The sequence below is a fragment of the Pongo abelii genome, chromosome 5 (genome assembly GCF_028885655.2).
Source record: "Pongo abelii isolate AG06213 chromosome 5, NHGRI_mPonAbe1-v2.0_pri, whole genome shotgun sequence".
Lineage (NCBI taxonomy): Eukaryota > Metazoa > Chordata > Mammalia > Primates > Hominidae > Pongo > Pongo abelii.
The window spans coordinates 69,861,607-69,876,661 of record NC_071990.2 but is presented as its reverse complement, the minus strand read 5'-3'; the positions used below and the strand labels follow the sequence as shown (position 1 = coordinate 69,876,661).

The following is a 15,055-nucleotide window of genomic DNA, read 5'->3' as shown; positions in this document are numbered from 1 at the left end:
GTTACAGTTCAATGGAAAGAAGAAAGCTGTAAACTTTTCATAGGGAAGGACACAAAGAAAAAGTCAAAGGCATTAATACTTCAAGTGTCAACAAATTTATATGATAAAGGATGATGTAACCTTAAAAAGCTACTAATAATCTATATATGAGACGTTACTGTCATTATATATACATATTTTTTATTTTATTTTATTTTATTTTTTGAGACGGAGTCTCGCTGTGTCGCCCAGGCTGGAGTGCAGTGGCGCGATCTCAGCTCTCTGCAAGCTCCCCCTCCCAGGTTCACACCATTCTCCTGCCTCAGCCTCCCGAGTAGCTGGGACTACAGGTGCCCATCACCTCGCCCGACTAATTTTTTTTGTATTTTTAGTAGAGACGGGGTTTCACTGTGGTCTCGATCTCGTGATCCGCCCGCCTCAGCCTCCCAAAGTGCTGGGATTACAGGTGTGAGTTACCGTGCCCGGCCAGATATATATTATAATATATAATAAGTCATCAGATATTTATATAATAACAGTAAAATTAAAGGAGATGATTTTCTAAATTTTATGAGGTTGAAGTGTGAAAATTATGAATAACTTTTTAACCAGTTAGATGAAAAATGTCATAAAGAATGAAAATGTAAGACATAAATAGTGCTTGATAAGTAATTATTCCAAGTGAAGACTTTTTTCCTGATATATACAATTAGTCAAAGAAAATACAGTATTTTGCCCTGTTTAGGTTTGCTTGTTCTGATTCTGTTCTGTCACATACCAACACTGTGTTCAGTCTACCTCCTGTTCTTTGTGACCAAAACCAGGAAGGCTTTGAAAACCCTTACCTAACGACAACTATTGTAAGTAAAGCCTTAATGTTTAATGGTCTTATCTGACAAGCAGGCAATATGCACGAATACACTCTGAATTTCTTCATGGTCTGTTATAGTATTTTTAGATTTTTGGTCATATGGCTTAAAAATAGCACATTGGAAACTTTTATATGGCAGCATCTACTGGACACACTAGTACATCAATAACAAAATTCAAGGCAGAGTCAAACGCAGTCAGTGATGGTCTGAAATTGGAGTATGGGATTCACTGGTAAATAACCTTCAAAATCCACCAATTGCAGCTTACCCGGCTCTGTGTTTGAGCTTTTTATCTAGGATTCCATCTCTGGAAACAAGTTTATTAAATACCAAAATGCCAATCACCATGTTGACCTGTCAAACAGAAACAAAGTTGACCTTTCAATGATATTGAAGGGAATCACGTCCCTGTTTCTCCTGAAAATCCTATTTTTATCAATTCATAACCACCGTATCACTAGTAGTGGTATGAAGCACTCTCAAACATTTTATAAGTGCGCAGAGGCATACGGAACAATTTAACAGTGGTGTGCTACTTTAAAGTTGTAAAGTACATTAAGTTCATTTAATTTTCATGCTTTGCAGTTAACACTGGGGAAATTAACCTTCAATTGCCTGACTTTTAAATGGTACCATACTATGCCAATCTGGCATTCTTCTGTCTGAGTCAACCCTGGGTAAAATCATTTGGCTAAATGAGTTTTACCCTATGCCGACGAGCCAGGAGATTCTGAATCTTAGAGTATGAGGCTAGGGTGGGCCCTGGCAGCAAAAGGTGCTGAAGATTTGTCATTATTCCCAACACAGAGGACAGAATGCCTAAATGCCTCATGCTGTGTGGTTATTCTTTTCTGTGGAAGGGGAGCATTTTGATGTACCTTGCTTTTCTAGGCAGAAAGGAAAGCCTATTCAATTCACCAGAATCTTCTTCACAATGGACACTAGTGCCAATTTTTAAAATATGCTGTAGTGTACAGTTCTGTCATTTTCTAAGACTTTCTTATTCTCACTTAAAAGGTCTTTTGCATGACACATGAAATGAAATCACACATATTTTTCCTGTTTCAAGTAAAACTGTAAAAACTGCATAGATGTCTATTTGTACCAGCTTATGATGAGCCCCCCACAATTCTCTAATCTACCAACGCTTTCTGATCAAGGGATCCAGTCCAATGAGTAAATGAAAAATATTTTCTTCTTTTTGCCTTCTTGCTTCTTTCCAATCTTGGTGTAACCCTGCCCTGCTGCCAATGAAGATGGTGAATATAAAGCTAAAATGTGTCCAGTTGCTAATGTAAGGAAGATGCAAAACATACCTATTAAGTATGGACTTAGGAAGAGTCACTCTTCATATCCTGACAAGATACCATTTAATCAAGAGAATACTTATTCATCTATGTACCTCTCATTTAAACGAAGAGAAAAAGTGTATTCTATGGATTCTAGTAATCTACAACCTAATCATAAGGCAATTTGTCACCCCTCCAAAGACCATACTTTGGTGTTTCAATTATATACATACTCTGTTTCTTCATTTTAGTGTTACATGGGCATTAACCTAGAAGCTTAGGGAAATAATTCAGTTGATTAAATAAAAATTCAAGCAGCAGACAAAAAAAGGTGTCTAATAGTTTTGATTTCCCTCTGCTCTAAGATTCTTGCCTTGATTTTATTTTTCTTGCAAATTATAGACAGTTTCTGCTCCCTGTTACAGCTTAGTTGAGGGAGAACAAGCTTAAAGTAAGAAAAAACTGACATATCAGAATTAGTAGGATGTCACTACCTTCCAATTTTTTGAATGAGTCATTCAAGAAACCAAAGAGTAACTTTCCAATTAGAAATATAATTGTATAGCAATATGAATATTTGTATTTAATTTAGACAGTTTCTTTCCTCCCTTATTTTCTTTAAAGATTTATTGGGCAAGAAAACTTGTAATCAATAAATCCAAAAGGATAAAGAGAAAGGCAAATTGGAAAGAAATATTTCACATTACCATAGTCTAAAATTTTAAACAATTATTTTGTGGTTTCAAAAGAGAAATTTAAAATCCTTATCTACAACATATGGCAATGATTCTTAAACAGAGATGATTTTGACCCCCAGGGACCATCGGAAAATGTCTGAAGATGTTTTTGAGTGTTATGACTAGGGGGTACTACAGGTATGTAGTAGGTAGAGAAGAAGGATGCTGCTGAACCTGCTAAAACACGTAAGACGGCCTCTGCAACAAACAAACATATAATCCAAAATGTCAATATCACTGAGGTCGAGAATATATTTCCTGTAGATATTTGGTAGGGGCAGCCTTAAAGAGATTTCCCTATTAATAACGATATGCAATAACCATATGTATTGTACAGAATAGTGTAAAGGTGACATTACGGTAAATGATGAGATTCTATACATTAAAGAGGAAGAATTCATTAAGACTTAGTCAAACTTCTTCACAAATCTGAAATTACTGTAAGAGAAATACCACACTCCCAGTTTAATATTCTTCAGTATTCAAAATAAGAATATTTTAGAATAATAAAAGGCTGAATAACAATTGATATTCAATCAGAGTAATAGTCCATTGAACTTTAAAATTTCTACACAAGAACTACATTATCAAAATTGCCACTCTAATTGAAAGAAAGTAGTCTTTTTTTTTTTTCTAAGAAAACAAAATAAGTTGATTTTGATGTTTACCAGGACAACAGCGGCTGCAGGTCCCACAAAAGCATAGAGTAGTCCTCCTTCAAGAGAGAGCCAGCAGCTGAAAATAACATTAGATAAGAACTAACAAAAATTAGTGACAAGTATTAGACCACTAAAGTGTGATACAAACAACTTAGATTATACATTTAGCCTTGGAATTTTGGCACATGTTAAACATTTGTAATAAAAAAAATACATAGAAGATGTAGAAAAAAACTAGAATTATATCATTTCATAAGCAAGAAATACTATATACATCTAACTGAAAAGAAAGTTTTATTATAAGGTTTTACTTTCAGGCAGTTGAAACATTTTAGACAAATTACTATTGCAGTGAGGTTTCTATATTTACTCTCATTACAAAGTTGAGTATTATTTACATTTTATAAAATGCTGCTTTATATCTATTATGGATTTTTTCAAATGTACTTTAAAGCAAGAACAGTGTTTTTTTTAGAGTTTTAGACGTGCCATTTACCTGCTCTTCCTCAAGGTCATTGAAATATTGGGAGAAATTGGTTTAAAAGCCATCATTGCAGGGAATGGATAAGCTACATTTGCATGCTATTTTTCTTCTAATTTTACTTTTTCACCAAACTACTAAGAAAATTCCCTAAAGATAAACTTCTGAATAAAAATAAGTGCAGCTGTGTTTGTTTCAATGACTAAATTCACCAAGAGATGTAGGTTTGCATTGATAGAGACAATATAATCCATTTGGGGAGAAACAGTCTCTCACAGCAGAGGGAAATGCAGAAGGAATGGGGCTGACACTGGAGGCTTTGCAGGGTGGCACATCTGCCCATGCAGAATCCGGGAAAGTGAAAATGAGGGAAGCATGAGGGGCTGCTGATGCAAAAAGTCATGGCCACCATTTCATGCACCTGTTTTTTGACATTTGACCGTTTAACTATTTCTTCTTAGCTTACAGAATCAGCATGCTGCCTTCAAAAGCAGTAACAATGAACAGTAGCTGCTCTATATCTGTTCTAACAATAAACTGCTCTATATTAATTGTGATGGTGGTTACATGACTTATGCATTTCTCAAAACTCACAGATCTATACACTTAATAGGGCGAATGTTAATCTATGTAAATTATATCTTAAACATATTTACCTAGTAATTAATTATATATGTACACAAAGAAATACTATATCAGCATATACACAAATATGTGTATGTATATTCAAAGTCTGCATTTAGTTATTGCTCCTTGACGTAACAGCAGAAAGATAAAACTGTACTTTTCCACTTTAATATCTATTTTTAAATGAAATACCTGGAGAAAAAAACCTTAGTCTGACAGAACACTTTAGATTGTGTCTCTAAGACTGCCACTAAATTCCCACTGTATTTTTGTGTAAACTAATCTCTGCCACTAAATTCCCACTGTAATTTTATGTAAACTAATCTTCAAACTGAGGTTTAGTATATCTTTCAAGATATACTAACAGAGATTCAGTATATCTTTTATTTTTTCCCTAGGGGTTTACACTGTTATAAAAATGTGTAGTTATAAAATAAATGCATTACTTATTGTACTGTACTGGACTTTAATTATGAACCCTTTGAAAGTAAGAACCATCATATATATAATCTTACTTATTCCCATATTCTCAATACAGTGACTTTCCAAAAATAGATGTATACCAATAATTATGCTATCGTAAAAAGTAATAAATTAAGGTGCTAGTGCTGTAGTAACCAGTACTGTGCCATCTATGCTATCAGAATTTTAAAAAATATTATAGATTGCATAAAAATGCTCTGATGACAGGAGCTTCTTAAACCTTTCAGAAGTTTCTTTAGGATAAACAGGTGAAATAATATCTCTCAGTATGCTTACAATTTGTACGAACCTACCAGAGGGTCTAATTGGCAGTGATTCCTACCTCAAACCCAAAATAATTAAACAGAACATCATGCTTTAAAACATATGCTTTTAATAAGATGCACATTTCTTTCCCCACTTCTTAGTTGCCTCCTCAACTTGGATGCAGATAAAATAAAACATGAAAGTGCATTGTTTAGATTTAAAATGTTAAATTTAAACACAAATTCTCTCACAGAATTTATCAGCACTACCCCTATAAAATAAGCTGATATCATATAGCTTTTCTCCCTTTTAATTTCTTCCATAGTCCAAGTATTTTCTAATGTAAAATCCATTGGTTCCCTTGATCTATAATTTTTAGAATGCATTACCCTAACATAGCAACAAAACTTGAACTAACATGACAAAACTTGGTTAATAACAATACACATTATCATCAATGGAATTAGAAGCTCCTAGGAGCACCACATTCTAAAAAGTAAGTATGTCAAGACTTATCCAGTTCTCAGTTTATTTGAGATTGGGCATGCACAATAAACACTGAAATATTTTAAAAGCCAAATATGCTGGTTTTATTAAGAAATAGGAAACTAAAACAAAGATTCTGAATAGTGCCACAACATTTATTTCTTAACCTTTGTAGATTTAAGCTACCTTGTTTTGTTCCTTACTAATGCAATTTCTACCATTGTTAATGATTCCATGATAAAGTGCAAGCCATCAGCAGTGCCAACCAAGACTCTTTGATGATTTGTTAAATTACAAACATGATTTATCGCTGTGGATGGACTTACTAGTGATCAGTGCCATATCCTTTTGTTCTGGTGAAGCCTACTGATGTGGCCACTACTAATGCTGGTAAACCTGCAAGAAAAGCAATGTCACGCATTCATATTTAGCTATAACCACTATGCATACTGGTCTAAGAAAAGCCAGAACAAACTCCAGATGCTCAAATTAGATAAACTATCTTTGGATGAGTCACTTCACAAGGTATGTTTCTATTACAGGATTTCTTTCAAGTTGAAAAATATGAGAGAGGTACCTGAGCTTTTAACTTACTGCACTTCTTTGGTGTTGCTAGGTTACCACCACATTTGACATGGGTTTAAATGGAAGTAATAACAGAGATTTAGTACATCTTTTAAGTTATTTTTTCCCTAGGGGTTTACACTGTTATAAAGGAAATTTATAGTTATAAAATCAGAAAGGCAAAAACTGGATGTTCTGGTATGATGTAATATTGGAGAAGTGGAACATTCCATTGGCCACATATTGATCCACATCAAGCTGTACTTATAATAAGATAGAAAAAACCATACATCTTATCTGTTAACACTTTCTTTATAATTTGCTTATAATAACAAGAATGTGGAAACAGGGAGTTCAATTACCTACATACCTGCTCCAATTCTGAGCTAGCATCTTCTTTTAGTTTACTTTTATGGGAATTACACTTACCTCATTCAAGTTCAATGGAACCTCCCTGTATTTTGGTAGAGTCTCTAATCCATGCTGTTTAAAGATTGTTTTTTTTAAGTTTTGGTTATGCCTTCTTTTCAGGAAGATCATGTTTGCCTTTTCCGGTTGAAAAATCCATCATCTAATCATCTTATTGTATCTCCTCTGTCTGTCTTCTTTCTTACTATCATTTCACATACTTCCTGCTATTCTCTTTCTTCTGTGAGCCTTCTCTAGTGGCATCACATTCCTTCATGAGATTTAGTGACAAGAACTATGGAAAACATCTCAGAAGGACACACCATAGTGTTAAACAAACACTGGTGACTATATATATATATATATATGTATATAAAATTATAAATATATAGTCCCCTCCTCATGCTTATACTCCCTTTCCTCCTCCTCTTCCCTTTCCTCCTTCTGTTTCTCCTCTTCTTGTCCCTCCTCCTCCTCTTCCTCCATACATGTCATTTGTTGATTTTTCTTGATTGACTGGACCAAGTTCATTAGGAAAAAAAATTCCTCATGAGTTATAACTGAAGAATTAATAGTATTTATTTCATACAATTTAGATTAATTTTTTTCTAGATTCATTATATTGTACTTGTCCATAATGAAACACATACACCACTCTTCTGCCAACCCATAAACTTTCTGATACTTTAGCACCATCAGTTTAGGTTTTTGCTACCTAGAGTAGTTTAATATTAGCTGTAAATATGGAGACTGTCTGTGAACCCTCTCCTCAAAATCTTTAGTAATAATTTTAAACAAGGGAGTCACCAATCTTGAAAATCACCATGTTTTATTCTTCATCAAAAAATGTGTTCTTTTACCTGTATTCTGTATTTCTTAAAATGGTACTAATTCACAGCAAAAGTGGCCCTTGATTTAAATACTACCTCAACTTTAGAAGGCCTTTGTCATGAAATTTAGACAAAAATTTGATGAAATTCTAAGTAGAACAAAGTCTTCAACTTTTGTGTTGGTGTGAGATAGGGTCTCACTCTGTGACACAAGTTGGAGTGTCGTGGTGTGATCTTGGCTCACTGTAACCTCCACTTCCCAGGCTCATGCAATCCTCCCACCTTAGCCTCCCGAGTAGCTGGGACTACAGGGATGTGCCATCACTCCCGGCTAATTTTTTGCATTTTTGGTAGAGATGCGGTTTTGCCATGTTGCTCTGGCTAATCTCAAACTCTCGTGCTCAGGTAGTCCACCCGCCTTGGCTTCCCAAAGTGCTAGGATTACATGCGTGAGCCACCATGTCTGGCCTGCTCTTCAACTTCTTGTTAACTGCTTTATCCATTTGTCTGTGGATAAAGTCCTAATATATTTGCTAGACATAATAGACCTTGCTGAAACCTAATCAATATATTTAAGTGTTCTTGATCATATTTTTCCAGCCTAAATTATTCTGGAATTGTTATAAGTACACTTATTTGTAATTTCCCAGGTTCCTCTTAGCATCCCATATGCCAGTCTTCTAATGCAGTAGATATTATTGTATATTTGGGCTTTTTCTAAAAGTAGTTTCTTAAATTAACTAGGCTATCATTAGAATTGGCCCTATAATATAGATCTTTGAGATGTCCATGTCTTGAGGCAATTTCAGAGAAACTTCTTAATAAACAGAAGTAAAGAATTAATTCTCAGTCTGTCAGCAATTCTATGTTTCTACTTTTGAGGACCATGTCGACAAGCTGTGAGGTTTCATTAATTCTCTAAATGGTGTTCTCCCTGTGAAATGAATTGCTTTTATTCTTTAATTGCTTTGAGATTTCTTGAAATGAAATCTTCTAAGTTTTCTTGATGGGAGTACACGCCTACTGAACCATCACACATTAGGCCTTGAAAATTTTAAGGTATTTTGCACTTTCAGAAAATATTAACAGAGAGCACTGTTTTTCTGTGTGTAGGTATCTCGGGATCTCATTTCATACTATCTAGACACTGTTGAATGTTAACTGACTAGCTAAATGAGCATTCAGTACTTACTTCCTTTTAAAGTTCCAAATGACCAATGAATGTTCAAAATTGACCAGCTCATGTGTTTTCACTTCCATAGATTAAATTAGACACAAAGTAGCCTGTGTCTAATCACTCATGACTGCTTTCTAATATGTGTTCAAAGCCATTGTGAGAAGAGCACGAAAGGGTATATTAATACGCTTACCCCATCCAAGGCACAAAAAACGTTTTCTTATAAGCCGTGTCCTAATTTTTCCAGTTACAGCCATATATGATTGCCACGCCTCAGTCAAAACCCAACAGAATGAAGCCAGGAAGAAAAAGTGCAAAAATGCAGTGGTGGTTGTGCAGATACTCTGTGGAAACAAACAAACAAAAAGACTCACACTGAACCTGGGAGAGGGAGAATGATATGTTCTTCAGAGGATTGTTAATCTCTGATTCATTGCTTTTATTTCAAATATCTACTTCTCCTCAGTGACAAGAGAAATTATTTACAGAAATTGTAAACCCTGTAGTCTTTATGCTCTATACAGTATTTACAATGGAAAAAAAAAGTCTAATTTCATTTTTGCACTTAATTTTTATGAGAAGAGCCCTGAATGTAAATTTGAACTCAAGGGAGATTAAAATTACTGTTTTACTTGAATTTTTACAAACATAATTATGAAAATTCTCTTTTCTTTGGTTTAATTTGTTACAGACATCTTGCATAATTATTTTGGCTACATTCTTTATTCTTCCCTTTTAACAGATAATCGTTTTTTGTTGTTTTATCTGTGTTGATGTTAAAATTATATCTGTAAGAGTAACAGCCTTTCAAAAGAAAAAAATTAGTTTGCTCTTATACGTGCATGATATTCAAGTGTAACAGCAAAGTACAAAATGAGGTTTGGCTAATAACATAGTACAGAAATAACATATGTATTTTAAAGTACTTAATACAATGCTTCTATACTATTACTTTGCAATGTGTGTCCTCATCAAATAATTTTGAAAAGCTAATCATGTCACCAGTAGTACGGGGCTAAGATTTTATAGATATTTTTCTTCATGTAACTTAATCAACTTGAATGTGCTTATCATTAGTTGTGACTCATCAGCAAAAGATCAGCAGCTTCATTTTGGTAAAGGTTGCTACTTTTTTCACTGTTGGTATAATTTCTTTATAAATCTTGTTGAAATGCAAGTCTTTATAAACCAGAACCAATAACAGGACTAGTTTGTTCCTTTGTCAGTCATTCTCAGTCTTACCGTTTTTAAAAATGGAAAATGGCAAAACAAAGACAGTAGAATTAAAAAAATTGTAAAAAAACCAATACAAAGAAATAAAACTATAACCCATATCTTCTCATCTCTACCACCATCCACTGCTAATGCAGAATATCTTACTAGAATTTTTTGGCCCAAATTATTCATAGGATTTGTTAATTTTGTTAAATTTCACCAGATGTTGACTTAGTTTGCCAGTTCTTCTAATCCTATAAAAAGAACTTCAGCATGTTTATCCACCAGGTTGTGTAAATGATGACAGATAATGTTAAGAAGCTGAGTAGCACTGTGCTAGGTATACAGCAAGTGCCCAACCAAATATGACTATTATCATCATTATTATAAGCAGTAGTAAAACAAAACAATTTTTCAGCATGTGAATCTTTGTTTCATGTAGTACTTAAACCTATTTAGTACTTGTTTCTGCTTATAAAGATGATAAAATCATGGATTTCTTGAACACTTCCTCATACCTATACTCTAGTCTCAGGTATAATGCAGTAGCTTTAACCAATTGTAATTCCTCCTATTCTTGACACATTAAGACTTTTATTTTTTCCAATTTACGGTTTAAATATCTGCAGGCTGACTAGTTTGCTTATTTTTGATCTATAGTCGCCAATCCATTTGAATTCCAAAGACAACTCTTCCACTTGCTATCCAAAGACTAGATAACTTTTCTAAGTCATTAGTTACCCTTTCATTTTCCTCCACATGTTTGTTTCAATTAAATTGTATGCACTAACAAAGCTAGTCCATCTCTATTTTTAAACTGTCAATAAAGAGTTATATCAAACTGTAAATATGTTGAAATGTTAGACCCTAAGTGTTGGTGTACTGAAATTTTATAAGAAATAATGAAGTGTTCAATGTCTGAGTACAGAGATTTTAACATTTACTTCCTGTATATTGTGTTCATTACTTTGCAACTCCCTGGTATTCACTTTAATTCTAATACAAATTAAAGCACATGTAATTTTGAGCCACTGACATTTATTTCAATAATCATGTCTCTTCGAACAATAATATGGCCACAGACTATGGGGAAATGTGTTGTAGCTAAAGAAATAAGGCCTATATCTTCAGACAATAGTATTCTACAATAGCTGGATAAATTATTTATCCTTAAATTGCTCCAAGTATGGAGGTAAGCTATCTCAACTTAAGGAATGTGTACATGTGAACTAAAGAGGTTTAAGTCGCAAAACTAACCATATATAAAGAGCATTGCAAAATCTATGATCTTGAAAAAATAGAAAAAAGGAGCTATACTTTGCTTCATCATGTGAAGAATTAGTATAAAATCAAACACTCGGTCAACAAGCATATGAAAAATGCTCAACATCACTGACCATTAAGAGAAATGCGGATCAAAACCATAGTGAGTGAGATACCATCTCGTATCAGTCAGAATGGCTATTAGTAAAAAGCCAAAAAGTAACAAATGCTGCTGAGGTTGTGCAGAAAAAGGAAGGTTTATATACTGTTGGAGGGAATGTAAATTGGTTCAGCCATTGTTGAAGACAGTGTGGCGATTCCTCAGAGACCTAAAGACAGAAATATCACTTGACCCAGCAATCCCATTACTGGGTATACACCCAACAGAATATAAATTTTTCTGTTATAAAGACACATTCAGGTGTATGTTCATTGCAGCAGTATTCATAATAGCAAAGACATGGAATCAACCCAAATGCCCAACAATGATAGACTGAATAAAGAAAATATGGTACATATAAAACATGGAATACTAGGCAGCCATAAAAAAGAATGAGATCATGTCCTTTGCAGGAACATGGATGGAGCTGGAGGCCATTATTCTTAGCAAACTAAGGAACAGAAAACCAAATATTGCATGTTTTCACTTATAAGTGGGAGGTAAATGATGAGAACACATGGACACACAGAGGAGAACAACAGACACTGGGGCCTATAGAAGGGTGGAGGGAGGGAGAAATGAGATCAGGAAAAATAACTAATGGGTACTAGGCTTAATACCTTAGTGATAAATAGTCTGTACAACCAGACTCCATAACACCCATTTACCTACTTAACAAACAACCAAATGTACCCCTGAACTTAAAAGTTAAAAGAAAATCAAACACTCCATACAAGGAAACACACACTGATTTTTCTACTTATATGTCATATTGGCTAAGTTGCAAAAGTCTTTACAATACAACTTTTATGAATAGCAATTTTCAAATGAACTTTATTATTTTCCACAAATGACACATCAGCTTCCATAAAACTGGCCTTTCTAGTGTTCAGGGCTTAGGATTGTTTGATCTCTTCTCTTACATAATCCAAATCCACATCAGTAAGCCCCCAGTGATCAATCATCCCTTAGATCCCCTCAGTACTAGGGTTTTTTCTACTTACAAGCCTCAAACCCTGAATCTCCTTTTCCATAACGAGGTTCATATCTTGGCAACTGTTCAATTATCACTATCACTGGACTCACTATTTTGAACTTTGGTCCTACAGTTTTTCTGTATTCAAATGTCTCCATGTGTCGACTTCCACTATGGCTAAGCCTCGCAGTTCACCTTTCCAAATGTGAGACTTACTAGCGTTTCAAGTTCATCATTCAATTCTTCTGATTTTCCTGCCTTGCCAAACCCCAAACTGGTCTTATCAGTGTCACAGCTGATGAATGTTATTGGCAAACATTTCAAAACTTGAAAATGGATTTAAGTTGTCAAACTGAGCACTGTTTTTACCTAACACTCTCATGTACACCCTTCACACCAAATTCCTAGACACAGCAGAAGAGATTGCTTAAAATAACAGGAAAAAATAAGAAGTGTTAACTGTGATGGACTAGAGACTGTGAGAAATTCCTTGAAAACAAAAGTATATAAAGAACAGATTGACGATGGGTAACATAGCCCAAAGTTAGGTATTGGGAGCAGGAATGAAGACATGGGAAGTAGAAAGGTCATGATGCATGGATGATACAGAAGTTCTGAAGTCTGTTTAAAAGTATTTCCAGAAGGCAGAAATCAGGAAAATTGGGGGAAAGGTAGCATTTAAAGATATATTACAGAAAATTTTCTCAAAACACTGTAAAAATTCTCCTGGCTGTAGGAGAGACTAAAGATAACACACACACACACACACACACAAACACACACACGTGCATGCATGCATATACTTTGATGAAATCTGTGAAAACAGAGAATAAAGAGAAAAATCTGAAAAGCTATCAGAGTAAAAAGAAAGATATTGACGAAGACATCAGAATCAGACTGACATCAGATTCTTTGCAAGCAACCCAGGGTGCAAGAAGGCAGTAGAAAGAGATTCTAAACATTCTAAGAGAAAATAACTTTGAAGATAGAATTCTACACCCAGCCAAGCCACTGTTCAAGAGAGAGGCATAAAGAAAGATATTTTTTAAATTGGAAGAAACTTTGAAGTTAATTACCTCAAGATCCTCTTTGAAAGAATTGCTAGACAATATAAAGCACTAACAATAAGAAGTCCAAGAGGAGGGAATGAGATAAAAGAACTGATAGATAGCAAAGAAAGTAGTAAGTCTCCGTGTGTAACAAAGCTGCACGTGTACCCCCAGAACTTAAAATAATAGTTAAAAATAAATAAATACATAAATAGTTTAAAAAGAAAATAATAAGTCTAAATAAATGTTTATTTTACATAAATTTATATAATTTTAAAAATATAGCCATGTAAACATAAAATTGAAAATAATATCAGGAAGGGTTCAAAGATGAGAGAGATTAGAGTGGCAAGGGAGCAGAGGAAAATAAAAGTATTCTAAACCTCTTTTTTAAGATATTCTCAGGGATAAGATACTGAATAATTCTAAATTATAGAAAAATACGCTTGAACATTTATGTTAACAATGTTTCAGTAACCACAAAAAATAATAACAATACATTTGTAAAATAGCAGAAAAAATTGAACTAAGAAAAATCTATCTGTTCAATTAAAGGTAAGCACGAGGACAACAAACTAGAAAACACGAGCAATAGAAAATAAAGTAAGGAAATAAACTAATTCCAAACATCAAAAATCACAATAAATGGTAATACTTGGTATTTACTTGTTAAAAGCTAGAAACTTTCATATTGGATGAAAAAAGTCTAATTCCAGTAATGTAATTATGTGACATACTGCAAACCCAAAGACTGACACAGGAAGACAGAGAACAGAGATGAAAAGAGCTAGCTTATGCAAATACTAACATGTAAAAACCAGATGTCACAATGTTAGTATTGGGAGAAAAATAAAAAAGATGAAGAGGGACTTTTCATACTAATAAAAGGAGCAAGGCACAAAGAAGATACAGAAGGAACACATCTTTATGAGAACAATAATAATTTTTCAAAGTATATGAAGCAAAAACTGAGAAAACTGCAAGGATGAACTGTCAAACTAAAATTATAATGATGAACCTAACATACAGCTCTCAGAAAGTAACCAAAAATGGAGGAAAGAATAATATTGATGATTATAATGCAATAAATAAAAGTGGTTAACATTCTTTCTTTGTAATATTATACATAAAAAAACAGAGCATGTCTAGATTTTTAATATACAAATGGAACCTCTTAGGATAGAAAGTGAAATCAAATAAATTCAAGAAAGTTTATAATACACAGGACATTTTCACAGACCACAATTTAATAAAATTAGAAATCAAAATTAAAATTCTGCACCTTTTGGAGGAAAAAGCTTTTAAATAATCAATTGAAGACAAACTAAAACTTTAAATTATAAACTATTTAGAACTGAATAATAATTATGGCAGCATATATATGAAAACTTGTGAAATTTTGCTATGATAATAGAATATTTATAGCCTTAAATAGATAGAAAACAAGAGAAAGATGAAAATTAATGCGCTACTTAAATAAATCAGAGGAATAGATTTTTAAAAGATAAAATCGGAAATTAACAAACCAGAAAATTTGAAGAACAGTAAAATTCG

General features: G+C 33.6%; 1 protein-coding gene across 7 annotated transcripts in view; it reads right to left on the bottom strand.

Annotated features, from left to right (window-relative positions):
- ADGRB3 (adhesion G protein-coupled receptor B3) overlaps nucleotides 1-15,055 on the bottom strand; it is a 747,209-nt gene that overhangs the window by 54,601 nt on the left and 677,553 nt on the right. For all 7 annotated transcript variants that reach the window (XM_024248975.3, XM_054557672.2, XM_054557676.2 and 4 more), the window contains 4 exons: nucleotides 9,032-9,182; nucleotides 6,186-6,255; nucleotides 3,546-3,612; nucleotides 1,120-1,205 (listed from right to left, as the gene is read on the bottom strand). In XM_024248975.3, coding sequence (XP_024104743.3) covers nucleotides 1,120-1,205; nucleotides 3,546-3,612; nucleotides 6,186-6,255; nucleotides 9,032-9,182 — 374 coding nt within the window. The remainder of the gene's footprint in view (nucleotides 1-1,119; nucleotides 1,206-3,545; nucleotides 3,613-6,185; nucleotides 6,256-9,031; nucleotides 9,183-15,055) is intronic.